General features: G+C 39.9%; 1 protein-coding gene across 11 annotated transcripts in view; it reads left to right on the top strand.

The window, feature by feature from the left end:
* DNM3 (dynamin 3) overlaps nucleotides 1-20,806 on the top strand; it is a 377,759-nt gene that overhangs the window by 271,564 nt on the left and 85,389 nt on the right. For 10 of the 11 annotated variants that reach the window (XM_036342917.1, XM_036342912.1, XM_036342907.1 and 7 more), the window contains one exon: nucleotides 16,428-16,539. In XM_036342917.1, the coding sequence (XP_036198810.1) occupies nucleotides 16,428-16,539 (112 nt within the window). Of the gene's footprint in view, nucleotides 1-787; nucleotides 1,381-16,427; nucleotides 16,540-20,806 lie in introns of those variants that run through there. The other variant, XM_036342918.1, reaches the window with a different exon arrangement.

Raw genomic sequence — 20,806 nt, 5'->3', positions numbered from 1 at the left:
CTTGAAGATTTCAAAGGGCTTTTGTTTATATGGAGTGCGTGGATTATACTGGGAATTCTGTGAGCCAGTTGACTTCATGTTTTTGCTTAAAATTGGCTATAATGCGAGTATTTATACCATGGAAATTGGCAAATGCTACAAACCACAGCTTTTTTTTTTCTTTTCTTTTCTGGAAAGCTAGTTGTTAAATAGTTATCAGTATACCACCAATTATATATATTGTTAGAAATTAAAAAACAAAGAATTTTTAAAAATTTAGTTGTTAAATCATTTAAAAATGATAATAAATCTATTTTGTATTCACATAAATATATGCTTTGGAAAAACATTTTTTTAAAATATCAGAGAGAAGAGTGGCATTATTTTTTTACATTTGAGCAAATCTCTTTTAATGTGCAGCATAATGGAAGACAGCTGGATTCTCATATCTGCTCCTGCTTTCGGTCTGTTGCAATATGTTGTTTTGGTTGAAGTGAATGAAGAAAATCTGGCCTCACTGAGCTATGTAGTTAGGAAGGGAAGAGTGTTTTAATAGCCTTTTCAGATAATTGTGGATTTTCTGCTTTGACATCTTACCAAAACTCGACAAGAGCTAGTTTCCAAAAAGTTGGTTGCAGTGTGGAATCTGAAATCGTAACAATGAACTTTGCATATCCTGCCCCCTAATCCACGGGTCTGTCATACACCTTAAATGGATCTTTTCTTATGAGTGATTTGGTAACATCATACATTTGCCATTTGGAAAATATGATTCACTGATTTATACAGATCTTCTCAATGTTTACAGATTTCACGCCACAGCATTTAAAAATCACATTCATTGATAGCACCACCAGTCTCCTCAGAAGAGGGAAGCTGCCACGACCATGGAGGGAGGTTCAAGGTTTCCAAAATGCTAAGGTCGAGTTTCATCTCTGGTCACAGATACCATCAGTGGTCTTCCTCTAAATGACAGGCTCGTTTTGTTTATTTTTGAGAACATTTCTGCCCTAAAATCAGGTTTTCATCACCGTGGATTGACTGTGAGTCAGGCTTTCCAGTAAAAAGACATCCCAGGAACAGCAGCTTGCTATTCTGTGGCACCAGTGCCTTTGCTCAAGGAAGGGACCTCGGCGTGCAGCGGAAGAGCTCCCGTTCTGTGACAGGACAGTAGAAAGACGTGTACTCGGGGTCTAGATGTAATAATGTTAATATTTTTACTGCTTCATCAAGGATAGCCCTACATGTGAAAATGGCTTTGTTTTGAACTGTGAGTTGGTATCAACAAGGAATATAATGACTATTAACAATTATGCTGAAACAATAACTGGCAATAAACTGGGATGGTCCAGGCTAAAAGGAATAAATGGTCCATCCTACCTGTGATGATGTTGGAGAGGAGAGGCCTGCCCATGGAAGAATTTGGCTCAGGTGACCTCTATGGTACCTCCCAAGTTAACTATATAAAACCTGTTTTATATATAACTTTTTCTACAGTTTTTATGATTGCTTATTTTGCTAATATTCTCTAAATAAGATGAAATCTGAAGTGTATTATTAAACATTAGAGTTTGTTTGGCAAGATTGATATGTGAATTGTATTATAATTTTAAATCTTGTAATACAGAAATGACATGCACATTATAAATTATGTATTCTAATTTAATCAAAATGTTTAGTATAATGGCCCATTCAACTATCCTTGATGAATGAGAGTTCATGTTAATTACAATTTTTCAGTCTCAAATGTGATATAACTGTTTATTATTGATATTGTCAACTTGTCTTTGGGATTCTTTTTATAAATTGGAGAATCAGAGTATTTCCAGAATCAGAAATGCAAATTCTCACTTTCATTCTAGGTAAACAGATGTGAATTTTAATAAAGGGTGTGAGAACTAAAAGTTAGACAACAAGAGTTAAGGTAGTTTCTTTAAGAGGAAAGCATGCCTTTACATTCTCTGAGTTCTTTGGGTGGTTAAGTAGAATAATCAAGGGATAAGATAACTACATATTTAAGTTTCCAAATAGTCATTAGCAAAGTTTTACTGTAAAGTTTATTAGCAAAACTGAATGATTGTGGAACTGAGTTTGTTTTTTAATGTGGCTAGGAAACTTTCTTCAAGGAAGTAAATTGAGGGTAGAAGTTACCTAACATGTAAGTACTTTATCGAGCACCTATTATGTGCTGGCTCTTTGGTAGGGGCTAAGGAAACAAAAGTGGTCCTTGTTCTCTGCACTTACGACTCTCAGAGTGTATTGAGAAGAAATGGATATTTCTGTCAATGGTATAGTAAAATAATTGAGATTTCCAGCATCCTAATTTCCTCGCTTCCCGATTTGCAAACCAGTCACGACATCTGTATAAATAGCCAGAAATGCATTGCAAAAACTCAGATCTTGCAGATCCGTCTCCCCTGGGCCGTCAAAGATCTCCATCCAGAAGGTTTCACAATCTTCAGCTCTCACAGGGCTTTTGTAGCCAGCAGGAAATGGCAGATTAATTGCCATGTGGGAAAACATGAGGTGTCATGTCTTTGGAGGAAAATGATCCAAACTCTATCTAAGACTCTTGGTATCTGGTTAAGTTTAGCAAGTGAAAATGGACTTAGGAGTCTGTGCAGACTCCTCCTTGAAAGTACTCAGGGAGTGTGTTGGTGTCCTCAAGCAGACACCATCAATAATAGAAAGTGTCTTGCTTTTATACAGAATGATGACATTTTATAACCTAGAACAGTGGTCAGCAAACTGCGGCTCACGAGCCACATGCGGCTCTTTGGCTCCTTGAGTGTGGCTCTTCCACAAAATACCAACTTCTGCGCATGGGTCACGAAGTTTCAATCGCACTGTACCTGCACGCCCGCCCGTGATATTTTGTGGAAGAGCCACACTCAAGGGGCCAAAGAGCCGCATGTGTCTCGCGAGCCGCAGCTTGCCGACCACTGACTTAGAACATTACATTCAAACTTCTCAAGTCTCCTACCTGCCAAGCCCAATTTAGAACTGATCTCCTTCAACCTCCCAGTTGCTCACTCATGCCAGAAATTTCGGCATCACCCTTGATCCCTCTCATATCCTCACTTTCTACAACCATTTCTTCTGGAAAATAGGAATCTTTTCCTAGTTAGAGTTCAACTTTTTACTGCATCTGCCGCCCCCACCCCAGCCCAGTCCCCTCAGGCCTGGGTTCTGCAGCAGCCTCCTCCTTGGTGGGTCTCTTTCTGTTCCTAACACGTTCTAGTCAGCGTGTTCTCACACAAGAGAGAGATTTCAAGAGCAGTAAATCAGATGCTATCACACACTTCTACTTAAATTCCTGCAGCGTTATTTCATCATACTCGGGGGGAATCCAAGCTTCTTATCATGGTCTCGGAGGCCCCACCTGATTGGCTTCTGGCTGGTGCTCTGAACTCACTTCCGGCCGCTATCCCCCAGCTCACCCGGCTCGTCATACTGGCCTCCTTACTGTTTCTGGATGCTGTTGAGCTGGTTCCTGCCTGAGGGAGGGCCTTGGCATCGTCCAGGAATGTCCTTTTCCTGGAGATTCTCACGAGTCACACGCCCTCTTTGATTCGTCTCTTTTCAAATGTTACCACTGCATTTTCTGACTATCTTCTCTAAAGGCACTTCCATCATTCTGTTTCCTTCTCTTGCTCTGTTTCGTCCATAAAACTTACTGCTTTTTGATATGTTTATTAATGTTTTCTTTGTCTTCTGTCTTCCTCATTTGAGTTTAAGTTCTGTGAAGAAAAGAATTTGATCTCATCTGTTCACGGCTCCGTCCTCAGTGCCCAGTATAGAGTCTGGCAGGTAGCAGTTGTTCAGGAATGTGTGCGTGAGTGAATGAGTTTTGCTGTTACTTATTAACATCCTTGAGCTTGCTGCTCAGTGAATATTCTTCCTCAGTCTTAAGCTCCAGTCATCATTTATTTAATGGTAGCTGTATGTTCTGTGAAGATATAAAAAAAGGTCTGGAATAATTATATAGAACTTTCTACTTTACAATTCATTGTTACATATATTAATTTATTGTGTTAGACATTTAGGAAGCCATTCAAAAGAGATGCCAGGAGGGAAGAAAAAAAATGTTCAGGACAAGCTTATAAGAAGGGGACTAAATTCAAAATTATAAAAATTAGTAGTGTCCAAGTTGGACACACAGAGAATGAGAGATGAGAGGAGTAACTCAAGCCAAGTATCATGAACTTATCTAGAAATGTTGTTGTTAATGAACTGGAGTTCCACATATGAAGAGTGGAGTATGGGAAGTTGTGGCCAAAGACAGGAAATTGTGTCCAAGGAACAGCGTTTTGCTTTGCTGGAAAGAGACTTTGTGTAACTGGAAATTATAAAAACTGAGTATGATAAGATATTCTGCATGTGTGTTGACGAGGAAAGAGGTGTTAGCAAAACTGAATTACGGGACATTTTGAAGCTGGTCTGAACATGGTTGGGAACTAGAGGACAAGGAACTTCTTCAGATTGTTAGAAAGAAGTGATAGTGGTGTGGAGAGGAATTTATTTCTGATGGGCCACCTGGAAACTGAAAGGGGGTGAGGTGAGATGGAGGGGAGAAGCCTGGATTGTCCCAATATGATAAAGTGACAGAGTTCCAGATCAACCATCCACTTGAAATTGGTTTCTTTTCTCCATGGTCCACAAATTAATCATCATAATGAAAATGTCAAGAAGAGAAGTGCCAGGAAAATGATACCTGTAACAGAGGTTAGGTAGCCTGTGAGCCAGCATCCCTGCTTTCCTCAATTCAAGCATGTCTCACACACTTCTAGCTGAACTAAGGTGACATCACCCGGGTCAGCTCTTGGCCCCTACAAAGTGACTTAGAGTCCAAAGTGTTGAAGTACAGTACTTTTTAAAGCGCTGTTATACTTAATATATATTAACAAGCTTGACCTTAGTATTCTTTTATAAATGAGTCAAGCTGCTTTGCAGACCCAACTCCATAACTTATAGTTATGTTCTCAAGTATTTCTTCCTGTGAAGGTATGGCACTTGTTTCTTTCTCAGTGACACTTTGAAAAATCTTACTTTTTGATCATCCCATTTATTTGCTCTGAAATACTGGGATGATAAAACATTGGAATTAAAAGGGACCAAACATGTTTTACCTCTAGGTAAGACCACATCTCAAATATATGAGCAAGACAGAAGTCTGTTATAGTTGCCTCAATGCTGGTTGATCCCAGAGTTTTTACCAAGCTCAGGGCAGGGCAATGCAGTTCGCCAACAATCTTGTCCATCGCTCATCCTTACCTCCTTCTGTCCTCCTCCTTCTTTAGTCTTCTTTTCTCAGTTGGTTACATCATTTGGAAGTTGCTTTGTGAGCTAATAGCTTTTCCAGGAACATTTGAACTTTAATAACTACTACCAAGCACCATGCTAAATACTTTGCATACATTAGTTCAAACCCTTAAAACCCCTCTTAGAAGGTGCTGTCCTCAGGTACCAACAGAAAACCGAGTCTACGAAAACTTGGGTAATTTAGCCCAGTGTCACAAAACTAACATGTCATTAACAAGTTCCAGAGTTTGAACTTCTGTATCTTATTCCAGTGTCTCTGCTCTTCTTGTCACATCTCGCTGACTCCTGTAGAAACCTACAGCTCTCGAGGTTCTCAAGAATGAAACTCCCAGAAGCATGACTGGTTGGTGAAAGTTTTGCTACCGGATAAGGATAAGGATATCTGGGACAGATGTAACTGTTCACCTACAAAACATAGTTAAAAGTCACTCTGGCTTTATCAGGAAACATCCATTGTTAGACCCCTGGGATGATAGTCTTAACTCTCCTTGGAGGTAGTCTCAGATGCCTTACTGCAGATAAGTTCATTATTATTCTTTGGTCCCTGTATCCCCAGTGGAAGCCAACACGTGTCCCTCATATGGAGGGAGAAGAAAAGGACAACCAGTCCTCCAGCTTCTCATGCTCCAGGCTTCACCTTTGGGTCAGACCTGTTATGCCCACACAGCTCCAGCAGCATGGCGTCAACCACACCTGTTCGCTCTGAGCTTCTTCCTCCCTAGGTACCATCCACCTTAGATCCTTGCAATCACTGAGGGAGGCCTGATTCTCAGAGGCTCATTTGCATTACCAGAGATTCTTTCTGATATCTCCGTGCTACACTGACAGTTTCATCTCAGTGTTTTCCTTTGTGGCATGGCCTAACGTTCAGGGAGTTTCAGATTGCTGCTAGCAGTGCTCTGCCTGCTAGTTTCATCTTGAGAACATTGTCCCCTGGCCTTTAACCCTATCCATCTCCTCCTCAATCACTTTGGAGGCTCTCTCCACTCCCCAAGGATGACCCATCGCTTTAGTTGGATCCCAGAACTGGGCACAGTGATTGGCAGGACTTGACCAATGAAGAGTACAGGCAACAATGACTCATATTCTTTGTGACTGATTCTCCATTATCACTTTCTGAAGCAGTCTGGTTGTTTCTTTCTAGTCCTATAGAAAACCAAGTTTACCTTGATAGTATTGAGATTTAGGGATCATTTCTAAGTTTCTCAAGGAAAGAGGTAAATTTCCCCAAAAAGGGCTGTGTTGTCTCCTTCCTCAGTTAAAAGAGATTTGGGGTCAGCTTTGTGTTTTCGTTGTGGTTAAAAATGTGGAATTGCTTGTTTTGCAATAGGTTTTGTTCTGTGTTGCATGCAATTTTCTTCTTTATATCTTTTTTTTCCCCTTAAAATTAAATCCAGTAGAATGTGAAAGAAAGAGAAGTGAAATAATCTCCACAGCTGCTGAGTTTTCCTGGAAGGCAAAGACATCTCAATTTTAAAGTTGGTCTTAGGACATGAAATCGTTGTTCTTTGAAACAGCTGTCTGGTCCAAAATGCCTTTGTAGTATCCATTTTAAACAGCAAATTTTAAAAACCGCTAGGAGCTTTGTAAAGATTTCCTTTATCTGGGTTATGCATTATTTTGAGTCTTTTGAGTAATTGTTAAAATGACAAAACTGACTGGAATAAAACAGAAGTCTGTTTTTTGTTTTGTTGTTAAGGGGGAAAAGGGAAATGTCTTTGGGGTATTGGGATTTACTTGGTATCTAAATGAATCTAAATAAATGATTGTTGGTATCTCAGCATTCTGTTCATCATAGATTTTTGTGCATTGGGCCAGGATATCATGTGTCCCTCAGGGCTTAGCACCATACCTGTCACATAGTTCCTCAACAAATGTTTATTAAGCAAATAAATCAATGTCATGATAACCATTATACAGAATGACATGTCATGTAACCAGACATATCATTCACCCATCCTTCCGTTTTTTTCTATGAAGACACCTGGCATGGAAGTTTTCCTTGATAGAAACTCTGAGTTTGAAGATGTTTATCAAAATCTCTACTATTTTCATTAGTCCATTATGGGGTCTCTTGCCCATGATTTTATGTAAATCAGCTCTGGCATTGTGTATACTTTTACTACCTCTTGGAGTTATAAATTCCATAAGTAAAAGGTAGTTGTAGTTCAACTCACAGGATAGATAACTAAGGCATTAAGGGAGCACAGAGGAGAGAAAAACTTGTGCAATTAATGCTGCCTGGGGAATGTCTGAGTCATGGTTGTAAGAATGAGTAAACATGTACCAGGGGTTGAAGAAGGTGATGGACAAAGGCAACAGTGCCAGACAAAGTCTGAAGGATGAGAGGGTGTGCCATGGGATCCCTGGCCATAGCACTGTTGCCACTACCACCATCACCATTATCAGTATCATCATCACCAACTTCTGCATAAATATCACTCACACAAGACACAGGTTGTCAATTGAAGTGTTTGTTTTTTTAAAAATATGGTTTATTTTCTTTGACGATTCAATTATATCCATTTATGCTGAAAACTGTGGGTGTACCTAAAATGGTCCCCTCAGACAAGTCACTGAATAGCCAAGCTTCCAGATTTTTTCTTTTTGACACAAAGAGACTGATGTGTGTGAACAGATCTGGGGCCTTAAACAATTTTATGCTTCTGGTTATATGCTTCCCTCCCAGTACTGGTCTCACTGAGCGGAGCCTAAATGGAGGTGGTGCTGGTAACCGGGAGGGGCAGGGGTCAGCACCCGTCATATGCAGCCCTATTCACAGAGCAGCCCAGATGTCCTGCTACACCCAGGACATCTTGTTGTCGGGAGCAGTGGCATGAAGGCTGTTTCTCCATGTGATCACAACTCATACAGAATCTTCCAAACTGAGTTCTAGGAATGACTTAGATATAACTTGACAGGGTTAAAAGAATGATAATAATGGTGACAGGTAATGATTTAAAATAATTTGATAGGCTCATTTTGTGGGGAGCCATTATGGAAAACCATTGCTATCATGACATACCAGTCCCTCTTACCCTTCTAGAATTTTCCTCTGCCCTGTTCTCCTCAATACTGAAAAACTTATACAGATAACTTCACCTTCACCCAGGCTCTAAGATTTCCCATCAACCTTTCTCCAGGTATATGGGGGGCAAAAGAAACCCAATTTCTCCATATTTTGTCACAAACTTTCTTTGGCTTAATCCATACTGTGCCATCTGGAATTAGGTCTTGCTTCTCCTGTGTTGATAATGCCTCAGAAATCTAGTTCTTTAAAACGTTAAAAAAAAAAATGAATGTTTAAAGAATTTATATAACTAGAGGCCCGGTGAACGAAATTCATGCACGGGTAGGGTCCCTAGGGTGGCTGACAATCAGGGGCCTTCCGGCTGCCGGCTGGGGCCTTCCTTCATTCCGCACTGCTCCCTGGTGGTCAGCGCACATCATAGTGAGCAATCGAACTCCCAGTCTCCCATTCGAACTCCCGAGGGGACACTTTGCGTATTAGCCTTTTACATATAGAGATTATTATTGGTCAGTCATTAACACAAAAGAAAGATCCCACCCAAGGTGATTCTTGAGAACTAACTGCTAAAGGGAAAGAGGCTGGGCTGGTACAGACAGCCGGCACCTTTCCTAGCACCCGATAGGGCTCGGCGTGGAGGCCCTGCCACTCTGGGTCTACTCCCTGGATTTCAGAAATGCTGAGCTGGAGCAGATCTTTACCACAACCTCTTCTGACCTAATAATGGAGACAGACTGAGAATAGCTGTGGTTCTCTCCCTGCTTTCCTCCCAAGTTGCCTTTTTTGTGTTTTTTTATTCCTGTCTAAAGGCTTTCATTGCTTTGGGCTAAATGAAGTTCAGATTGCAACAATAGCTTTTTCAAGGGATATTGTAATGTTGACTAATTTGCCTGCTATTGGTTATGCCCAAGTACTAGTAGACACATGACCTGTGGCTGTTTGGCTTGTCCTCCTATGGGAGAACACTTAATGAAGCTAATAAGCTGTATTAAAAGAAAATAAACAAGTTTCCATGGCCCCCAGCCTCACAGCCGCATATATGTGGTTATTATTTATGATGCTGAGACACCAGTCCCACAGCTCCAGCTGCCCACTGGGCATTTCCACTCAGAAGGCCTCCGGCACTTCCTGTCTAACCCATCTGCAGCCCAAACCATTAACCTCTCTTCAAAGCCAGCCCTCACTGTTGGAGTTTTAGGGGGTCAATAAATCACACCCTTTCCTTCCCCCCCTCCAGTTAAAATTTGTTGTTGCTGTTTTTAGAAGCACAGGAGACAAACAGATAAAGTGTAAAACAAATGGGCCTAGATCTGCAGCCAAATATCTCCCTAATACTTCAGCCCCCTGCAGTCACAGCCACAGCCAAGCATCCACAGGCCTCCTCCACAGGGGAGCTCACCAGGGCATCTTGGAATGGAAGAGAAACACATGTGTCCTCCAGGCACGAGCTTGCTCAATTTCTCCTTTATAACACACCAATCAAATCAGGCAGTTCTCCTAGTCGTGCTCTCTCTCTCTCTCTTTTTCTTTTTTTTTTTGGCAAATGAGGGCAATGAGAATGCACATTCCACCATTTAATCACTAGTCTTTGTACTTTAACATTTAACTTATTACTTTACTATTTCTTAATATATATTTTTTATCATTGGTAGTGTTACAGATCTCTCCCATTACCCCTCCCTTACCCCTTTCCTTCCAGCTCCTACCTCCCGACCCCCGAGTCTTCACCACCCTATTGCCTGTGTCCATGGGCTATGCATATTTATAATAATAAAAGCGTAATATGCTAATTAGACTGGACAGCCAAATGACCTTCTGGACATCATTTCGGACGTCCTTACAGACGAAGCCATGGTGGTGAGGGCCAAGGCAGAGGCAGTTAGGGGCGATCAGGCACACAGGCGAGCAATTAGAAGTGATCAGGCAGGCAGGTAGAAGGGTTAGGGGCGATTAGGCAGGCAGGCAGAGGGGTTAGGGGCAATGAGGCAGGCAGGCAGAGTGGTTAGCAGTGATGAGGCAGGCAGGCGAGTGGTTAGGGCAATCAGGCAGGCAGACAGGTGAGTGGTTAGGAGCCAGCAGTCCTGGATTGCGAGGGGGATGTCCGACTGCCGGTTTAGGCCTGATGATCGGGCCTAAACCAGCAGTCAGACATCCCCTGAGGGGTCTCGGATTGCGAGAGGGTGCAGGCTGGGCTGAGGAAACCCACCCCCCCTTCCAGTGCACGAATTTCGTGCGCCGGGCCTCTAGTAAGTATATAAGTTCTTTGATGTATCTCTTCTCATACCCCCACCCCCACATGGAGGTATGTCAGTTTGTTCCATGCCTCAGGTTGGGACAGCATAGATGGACCTGGAGAATATTATGCTAAGTGAAATGAGCCAATCTGAGGAAGACAAATATCACATGATCTCACTTATTTGTGGAATTTCCTTGTCTTTTGGGAAGGAAACAGTGAAGTCTGGGGGCAGGGGCTAGGAACCCTAGATCCTTCAGGAAGCCAGGAGATCAAGTTCCCACTAGCAATTCACTCCAGATTTGCCTTTTTTTTTTTTTAATATATTTTATTGATTTTTTACAGAGAGGAAGGGAGAGAGATAGAGAGTTAGAAACATCGATGAAAGAGAAACATCGATCAGCTGCCTCCTGCACATCTCCTACTGGGGATGTGCCTGCAACCCAGGTACATGCCCTTGACCGGAATCGAACCTGGGACCTTTCTGTCCGCAGGCCAACGCTCTATCCACTGAGCCAAACCGGTTTCGGCAAGACTTGCCTTTTTTTATTGAGATTGCCTTCTTAATTTATGTGACATCAGATTGAGCATTTGAGTGTGAGCAAGAATATTTCTACATGAAATATTCTATATTGAAAGAATCTCCACCACTTCCGCTGTAACCTGGATCTTTTTCATCATAAATAAGACCCCACAGTTATAACCAAACTCATGTTTTCAGCTCTTCCAGGTGACTGGGATGAATGCTGACACAGGCCTGGCTCGGTGGCCATTGGCAGCCAGAGAGAGTCAGGCCTGGTGGTGACTCAGCTGATGCCACAGCTGCACTTACAGTAAATGTGTTTTGCAATACTCTTGAATTTTAAAATAGTTTTTGCTAAAAATTAAGATGTTTTATTTAAAATTGTTATCCTCTTTGGGTGGGCTCTTCACTATGTCAAGAAAAGGAAATATCAAAGATTAAATATCAAATCAACAGGTAAAAGAATCTCGTCCCTTTGGCAATGACCTATCAGTACAGGAGAGGTCTGGTTTTATAGGAGGGAGGTGCAAAGGACCTAAAGGCAGTGAGAATAATGCATAATAATAATTGTTGTAGTTTGTACATTTTACTTGTATATTTACCTGAGGCTGGGCGTGGTATTAAGCAATGCTCTTTACACATCTAACCTTACAGTAAGCCTGAGGTGGATACTGTTACTCTCCCCATTTTATAGATGAGGAAACAAATTCAGAGAGGTTGCCTTACCCAATGTCATCTAAGATAATAAATGGCACAACCTGGATTTCAACAGGTGTTCATGGTCTTTACCATAGTCTACTACATTTTACTTAACTTACATTAGTAAAAGTTTACTAGAACGCAGGTAAGAATTCCACCAAACTTCTGTCTCGCATCTGGATAATACTGTAGCTAGAGGTCTGTGATCAGTTGCTGGCATCTCATTTTTAGAAAATCCTTTAAAAATAGAACAAATTCCTGGGATGGCAAGAAGGATGCTATGTTATCTAGATACCTCTTCATATTAGAAACATCTGAAAAAATTGGCAGAAGGGTTGGCTTAGAGACTTGAGGACTTGGGGAGCATATAGTATCTGGTCTCCAATGCTTGAAGAGCTTTCATAGGTAAGGAAGTTAAACTTCACACTTTTAACATCCAAAGTCATTCTTATGACACATGACTGAAAGTTATATGTATAATCAAAACATGGGCTCATTGTGTGGTCATATTCTCTTCCAGGTAGCACTTAGAAGCCCTTTATGCACGGGATGAAATCGCCTGCTCCTTTTTAATGTTGAGGTGACTTTTATTTTTTCAAACTGTAAAACACATAGTTCAACTTGATTTCATAGTGAAATCATTCAGAAGCTCCTATCTGCATGATTGCAGCTGAAATAGACTAAACAACAAAAAAAAAATGCAGTCAGTACAAATTGCTGTGGGTTATCTATACGGCTACAGCATGTGGTGAGAACCTGGAAGCGGCATCCACAGAATTTATGAGGCTTCCCGTAAATCAGCTCGGTTCAGTGTTTCAGACCCTGTATCCAGCTCTGCTTGGCTGTCTAGACACAGCCTGAGATGAAGCTTCAAAAAATGGGTATAAATGAAGCAGCCAAAGCCACCAGAAGTCTTTGACCCTCTTCTAATGTTTCAACCAGATAATTATTTTCCCTCTCAAGAATTTGGCTATCCTTTGAGGGGGAAAAAAAAATCAAGATTTTCCATGTGAAGAGCCCCTGAAAGAAAATACTCTGGAGAAAGGTCAGTAAGAAAGGGCCAAAGCTGGATTCTTCAGATCTGCTTAGAGAATGTGGAAAGTCTGTACCCTTTCTGCTGTGCGTGCTGTCCAGCTGGCCAAGGGCTCTGTGGCCTTTGGCCAGCTTTGCCCTCCCTGTACCTTTACATCTTAAAGGAACTTGTGCTGTGCAGTGGAAATGCCTTGAATGGAAACCTAAATGGTAGCTAAACGCTCTGGTACAGAGGTAATTAGATAGTTAAAAACTGATGGATTTTCATTTTGTCATGATAATATATTGTAAGATAATCCATTACCCTTTCTGCTCTGTAGCAGAGATAGAATCTTTCAGACTTTCCAAAAATAAAACTTTCGTACTTGGAGAGTACACTTTCATTAAATATGCCCCACTTTTCATTAAAATGACAAATTCTGTTTGTTGTGGTTCATCTCCTTAAACTTTTTTTATCTTACGTTTTCTGTAGAAAGTTAAGGATTCAATCAGAAATGAAAAAAGGTGGTTTTAAAAATAAACATAGTCCAAGTTAATTCCATAGTTCTTTTCTTCATTCATTCATTCAATAAGTTTTTGTTTTAAGGAGGCCACAGCCTGTGGTAGGCCCAGGTTGTGCCATTTGTTAGCTATGTGATCCTGGGAAAGTCACCTATCTAATCCCCCTGAATCTCAGTTTCTTCAGCTGACAAACAGCTCTCTTACCAACTTTGCAGGATTGCTATGAAGATTAAATGAGATGATTTTTTTTTAAGATGGTGAAAAATTAGAAGGTCTTCTTTTGCTCTTCACCCTCCATTGTCATATCCAAGAAATCTTGGCAACAGAGAGGGAGAGTCTCAAAAGCCCTAGAAATGTCAGTCAGCTTTTTACAAGACTCATGGAGTGAACCAGGTTGAAATTCTATAAGTGACTAGTGCATACTTTACCTTGAGTAAGGAAAATGGGCTAAGCAGGAAGACAACAAAAAGAAACTTCTATATTTCCTCACTGAATCAGTGTGAGAAATGTGGATATGGGTCCCACCAGAAACCCAGATAGCAATTTTATTTGGGACCAACTCAAAGTATAAACCCAAGTAATAATTACAAATGGGAAAGCCCAGGTGCAAAATGCCTGATAATAAATATTTATTCAAGTTAAATGTAGAGTTCCAGCTAAGTAATTGCTTAAGTGGAACAACAGTGAGTGCAAAAGTATTAAAAGAAAAAGATAAAAAGAGCCCCTTAAGGAGATGTGAAAACAAGAATTCAGAAATAATCTTCTAGGTCAGTATTTCTAGATAGATTAGCAATTATGAGATAAAGTAGAGGAAAATAAAAAGCTTCTCAATTCTTTAATAAATCAAGAATTATTGTTTTGTTTCTGAATTTCATATATACAAAAATGAACTAAAGAATGATTTAGAAAACTTAAAAATAATCATTTACTGTAGAACTGAGACTGCTAAAAAAATATATAGAAGCCAAAAAGGTAATATACTTCTCACCCTACACAAAGGAAACAGTAAAGAGTATTATAAAATGTTTTCAAAATGACAAAACTAAATCCAAGTATATAGCTATGGCAAAAAATAAACATGATTAAAACATCCCAAGTCTCCTGGGGAATAGAATGATGGGCATAAAAATGATACAGTCTTTGCCCTCATGTTTTTTATGGGCTAGTTGGGAAGACATTATCAAAATCAATACATAAGTAAATGAGAAAGAAAAAGAAACATAATGTCAAAATCACCAACTGTGATCAGTGCTACGAAGGAAAGGGAAATATGAAATAGAAGCATTTATGAAAGAGGAGCTGACCTGCAGGGGTGTCAGGGAAGTAGTGTCTGAGGATGTGATGATGCAGCTGAGATTCCCAGGCAAGAGTAGGAGTTAACTGTGTAACAAGGGGAGGCAAGAGAGCTGCAGGCAGAGAGATATAGTCAGAGACCTTGGGAGCAAGCATGGCCCATTGGAGAAGGTAAAAGTAGGCCAGTGTGGCTGCAGCAGAGAGGAGGAGAGCTGAGTGTGAGAAGAAGCTGAAGAGGAAGGAGGTGTTGGTCCAGACCACACAGGGCTCTGTAAGCAGGCAGCATAGGGAGTGTGGTCTTTTCCTAAACCCAGGTAGCTATTAGCGTGTTTTACAGAGGGATGAAAATATCTACTCACATTTTCAGGAAATGATGAGGATTCAGTGAGAACAGATTTGATGCTTGGAGACCACTGAGGAGGTGATAATACGGTGGTCGTCAATATACCAGCAATAAAAATTTAGGTGGTAAAAGGGAGAGGAGTATGAAAGAGTGGAAGGTGGCTAAGATACCCCCCAAAATCTCTGATTACACTGCTGCTCTGTGAAATGGGAATACCAGTGGGCAATTTAATCATACATGTCAAGGGGCCTTTGAGATACTCAAGTGGAGAAGTCTGTAGGCAGCATGAATCTGGTGCAGATCTGGACAGGAGATACAAGTGTATGAACCATCTGGGTTCAGGTGTAAATTGAGACTTTCAGGCATGAATGAAAAAGAAGAAGAGAAAAAGATTGTTAATCTTATACACTGCTAGTATCAGTCTAAATTGGGGTATTTTTTTTCTGGAAAGGTGATTGAAATGCATATCAGTATCTTAAAAAATGACCATAACTTTGATCCTGTGACTCCATTTCTAGGAATCTATTCTCAGAAAATAATAATCAATGTGACAAAGGCTTATGGATAAAAATATTCATTTAAGCATTATTTATTATTGCAAAAAAATAGAAAATTACCTGTCTAATATTAGGAGGAGATTAAGTAAATTACCATATATTTATAATAATTAATATTGTCATTATAATTGGATGTTTATAAAGATGTAATTGCATAAGTAGATGACTGTGATATAATAGTAACTGACAAAGATCACCAAGTTGATAGAAATGGAGATAAAAACTTAACTGTGAAAAATGCAGAGAACAAGAGTATAAGAAATAAGTTTATCTGTAAACAGTGAAAACAGGATGATTGTCCCAATTTTTACTTTTATCTAGTTCCCAGATTTTTTTAATGGGCATTTATTATATCTTTTGTATTTTTTTATTATTAGGAAAAGGAAGATAAAATTATAGTATTGCCCCAGTTACAAATATGCACTTGATAGACACTGGTTAACATTCTCTCCTTTTCACAATATTGATCATTTCTATGTTGTTAAATCTAGCATAGTATTTTTGGTATGTAAGATTACTGCTGTGCAATGTAAACTTCTATGAGTCACTCAGACTTGTAAAATAGTCTCAGAAAATTAATCTGATTACCAGGCAACAGCAAATGCTTCCCCCTCAGAGCACCTCTCCTCCATGGGCACCCATTTCATCCCATTGGGAGCGTTCGGATATTTTTTAACTTCTTGCTCAGCAGTACAAATAACTGAATCCTTTAATGGCTAGCTTTTTAAAAAATTATAGAATACATACATATAGGAATTCGCTAATTATTTTAAATAAAACGAATTGGTCTGTGTTTTTTCCTTCCAGGGACTGAGCCAACCGTTTGGTCTGCCATTTGTATCACTGTCTGCAGTAATAGAAAAAAATCATTCTGAATTTGGTTCAGAACTAAAAGCATGGTCTTTTTTTAACTCCAGGAATGTATACAAAGACTATCGCTTCCTTGAGCTGGCCTGTGATTCGCAGGAGGACGTGGACAGCTGGAAGGCCTCTCTGCTAAGGGCTGGCGTCTATCCCGACAAATCTTTAGTAAGTGGGAGAAGTCTCTTATTTTTAACTTATTAACCATTTTTAAGAAAACAGAATTCTACATGTTATATTTTAAAGAAACTAGTTCTTCTTGGGCCTAATTTGGCACAGTTTTAAGCAATACTTTGCTTATATTTTTCTCCACTAGATTTCTATTTTAAGAAGTTTATCGGTATATTTAGACTGAAAGAAAATGCCCCATTTTACCATAAAACATGATATATATATAACCTCAGACCAGGAGATAGTTTCTTTGTTGTAACTTAAAATTTTATTTTCCTTTATATGATACTCCACAATTGTTATGGTATTAATACAAGCAGTTTATAGCATTCTTCATATAATCATAGCATATATATACACACACACATATATATGTATATATAATTAATCGTGACACTCTTTTATATTCTTAAAAATGTACTTATTTTTATAAAAAGCTACCTTCTTTTATTATGTCTGTAGTACCTGTTCCAAAATTATATCTGTTCAAACTCTGGTTAATGTTACTGTGAGTGTGAAGAAACAAAAAAAATATATAGCTATTCCCACTTATCTTTATTAATATACTTCAAGTGTCTTGAAGACACTTTTCTCATTCAAGCTAATAAACAGACCTTCTATTTGTGTTCTTTGGAAAATGTAATATTATACAGACAGGTCTGGATTTCCGCTTTGCAGAAGTCCAACCCAACACACATCCACACACTGTTAAACAGACTCTGCACATGAGCAGCCCTCACTGCTTCCTCGCTGTTCCCCACACGGCATTGTACTATCCAGTGCCCCCCAGGACTAAAGTGCTGAGACTTAGCCTTGGGGACTGAGTCCAGCTTGACCACCTGGGTGCTTCCTGGGCTCTATATCAGTTTTTAGGACTGGTCACACAAAGGTAGGGATATTTCCAGGCCCTAAACAGGACAGAGTGAGTCTGAGATATGGGCGCAGTGTGGGACCATTGAAGGCATTCTGGGGACATTCCGACCTGACCACGTCCCTGTGGTTACACTGGAATGTAACGAAGTTCTGGGACTAAGGATCAAGGATTTGTGCCAAAATGTTCTCACTGCTGTTACCTTAGTTCACACGTACACCTCTTAACCCCATTCCAACCTCCTTTGTCTGGTTAGCACCTAAAATGATGAACCCACACAATATCTCCTGTGCACTCCAAATGGGGTGACACCAGACCCTTTCCCGATGATGCCAGGCAGAGAGATGTAGATATATGATTTTCATAGTCATCCAGCTTTGACCAGTTGTGTACACACATACTTGCCTAGATAACTACCATTCTAAAGACCAACGTGAGAAAGCATTGAAAAAAAAATTATTATTCATTCTGATCATTATTTATTACTCTTCCCTACCTATTGATGGTAGCGTGTTTAATTTCACAAGCATTCTATATTAAAAATGTATGAACATTCTAGGTTGATTTCATATTCATTCATTTCATAAAAGCCTATTGAGCACGTGCTTTTTTCCAGGCATCCAGTCTAGGCACCAGGACACAGAGGTGAGCAGTGAGGTCCCGCCCCCAAGGAATAGACAGTAATCAAGGCAGTGAATAACCGCATAACTGTAGTGTGATGTAAGAGAGCGATAAGCTCAATAAAAATACAGTAGGTTAAAGGGATAGCCAATGCTATGAGGGCAGGTGAGCTTTATTTTAGGAAAGGTGATCAGGGGAGCCCCTTGGAAGAGCGGACATTTGAGTAGGCTCATGGTGGAAGGGAGGGAGTAAACGATGAGAAAGTCTAGAAGAGTAGTTGTGCAGAGGACTGGCACGGAAAAGCCAGTGCAGTGTCTCAGAAGAGCAACAAAAATGTCAGTGTGTCTGGAACACACAGAGGAAGGCCAGGAATGGTTGTGTTTCCAAGACGAGGGTGGTTGGGGGCAGGTTGTGTAGGCCTCGAAGGAGTGGTGAGCATTTGAGGCTTATTCTGAGTGAGGTGAGACATCGGTAGAAGGTTCCGAGCCAGTTTAGTGACGTGATACGATTTTCATTTTTCAAAATCATTATGGCTGGGTATGAGGAGAAGCAGTAGAGCCCATGGTGGGTTCGAGCACAGGCTTTAGTGTCTGGCTACCTGTTGACATTCCAGATGCTCTCATACAAGCTGTGAGATGCTGGGCAGGTTACCTGGCCTTTTTATGTTTCAAGACTCCCATTCCTAAAATGGAGATAACACAAGTCCCCATGGCTTGGTTGACAGGATTGAATGAGATAATGCAAGAAAATCACTGAGTAGAATGGACATAAATAAGCATCCTATTTTTATTTATGATGATGATGATCAATTTATCACATATTACTCTCTTTAACAAGTAGAAGAAAGAGCTAAAACGCTGTGGATAATATAGCCCAGTGAGACTTTATGCTATTTCTATCTCCCAAATATGTTTGGTTATATAAAACCTCTGTGTGTGTCTGTGTGTGTGTGTGTATTTCTTACATGTAACTGTAATGTTTGTGAAAATGTTTTCTTAAGTAATAATTTTGTTAATTCAGCTTATTTTATTTTTCAGCATATTTAAATGCACTATGCATGTTTACCATTACATAAATCACGTACTGCATCTCTTGTGAGGAATACACTGTCTTGGAAAAGCACAGTTACCTTCCCTTCAGTGAATTGTTTTTATAAATCTGAATTTTCATGTGTCCACAGCTCTACACAAAGAAGCAGCTCAATGAAATACTAGCTTTCTTTTTTTGCAGAATGCTCAATTTTAAGTAAATCTAGAGATTAAGCCAGTCCTACAATAATCAATTTTGGTCCTTTTCACATGATTTTTATTTATTTAGAAGCACACATTCTGCATAGTGGTTTGGGAGATCGGGACAAAGGGGTGTTTTACTACAAGCCAAAGACATGGCAGGAAATTAAACTTGGCAGCACGCCATGGACGTTACTTTTCTCAGTTTTCATCATAAACACTATTTGCATTTTTTTATGCACCAGGTTACATTACACGATTGCTTGACTTTCAGATGGTTAAATGGCTGCTTACTACTGAGAACAATCTGAGTAGAACCCTTGTCTAAACATCCCGTTTTGTGACAGATAAGACTTGGGGGAAGGGATACTTTCAGATACAGTTATTTCTAATTTAGAAAGATTTGATGAAGACATCAGATAAAGCTAATAAGAGATGCCTCTGTCTAAGTGGGTTGTTTTGTTTTTGTATCAATAAAGCCATCAAGTCAACAGCCAATCAGTCAATCTCTACCCTAATAATTAAACTTTTATGTGTCATACATGGACATGCGTCTAGACTCAAAAAGCTCTGCTTTCTACAATTCTATTTTAATTGGAAAAATTCTACATTGATTATTATTTTTTATTTGTATAAGGTTTGGCTTCATTTAGATAAATAGCTGTCACCTAACCTGGAATAAAATGATGTTTCAGACCAGTTTGATTTTTCAACTAAGTTTGCACACTTTTTTTCAACATGCTTTTCCCCATCATATTTTTCTATCACATTCACATGATGGAATGTTTTCATGTCATTAATATCATAATATTCTGCTACTCTGTTTCTTCTGTCTCTTAGGTCATTTTTCTTGGAGTTTTCTACTAATTATTTTTCTTTGTTTCCTGCCCTTCCACCCTCTTCCCACACTTCCTTCCTCCCCTTCCTCCCCTTCATCCATCACTGTTGTGTTGGACTCTAGAGATTAACAGATTTTTAAAATGTTGTCATTCTTACTGTATGGGAGTTCCAAGTCTAGTAGAAGAGACAGAGGCAAATAAATAATTACTCTACAATTTGATGAACTACAGTGGATATCTGTATATACTGCCACAGCCCAACTGTACAGTTCTCCCCCATGTGTACTTTTTAATTAGCTTCAGTCCTTGATCTCTCTGGATCCAAAGCAAAACATAGGCTTCTTGTTTGAGCAGTGTCGTTGTGACCCTAAGGTGGAAATGAGGAGTCCTGGCTTCAGTTTCCCACGGTGCCACTGATCTACCCCCAAAACCCACACACAACCTCTCTGAGCCACAATGTAGCATTCTTTCTGAGCAGCCACAGTATTTTAAAAATATATTTAAACCTGACCTTAGCTAGTCTGACTCAGTGGATAGAGTGTCAGTCTGCAGACTGCAGGGTCCCTGGTCTGATTCCGGTCAAGGGCACATGCCCACTTTTGGGGCTCAATTCCCAGTAGAGGGTGTGCAGGAGATAGCCAATCAATAATTCTCTCTCATCACTGATGTTTCTATCTCTCGCTCCTTCCTTCCTCTCTGAAATA

The sequence above is a fragment of the Myotis myotis genome, unplaced genomic scaffold (assembly GCF_014108235.1).
Source record: "Myotis myotis isolate mMyoMyo1 unplaced genomic scaffold, mMyoMyo1.p scaffold_m19_p_18, whole genome shotgun sequence".
In the NCBI taxonomy this organism is placed as follows: Eukaryota; Metazoa; Chordata; class Mammalia; order Chiroptera; family Vespertilionidae; genus Myotis; species Myotis myotis.
This window is presented reverse-complemented; position numbering and strand designations above follow the sequence as displayed.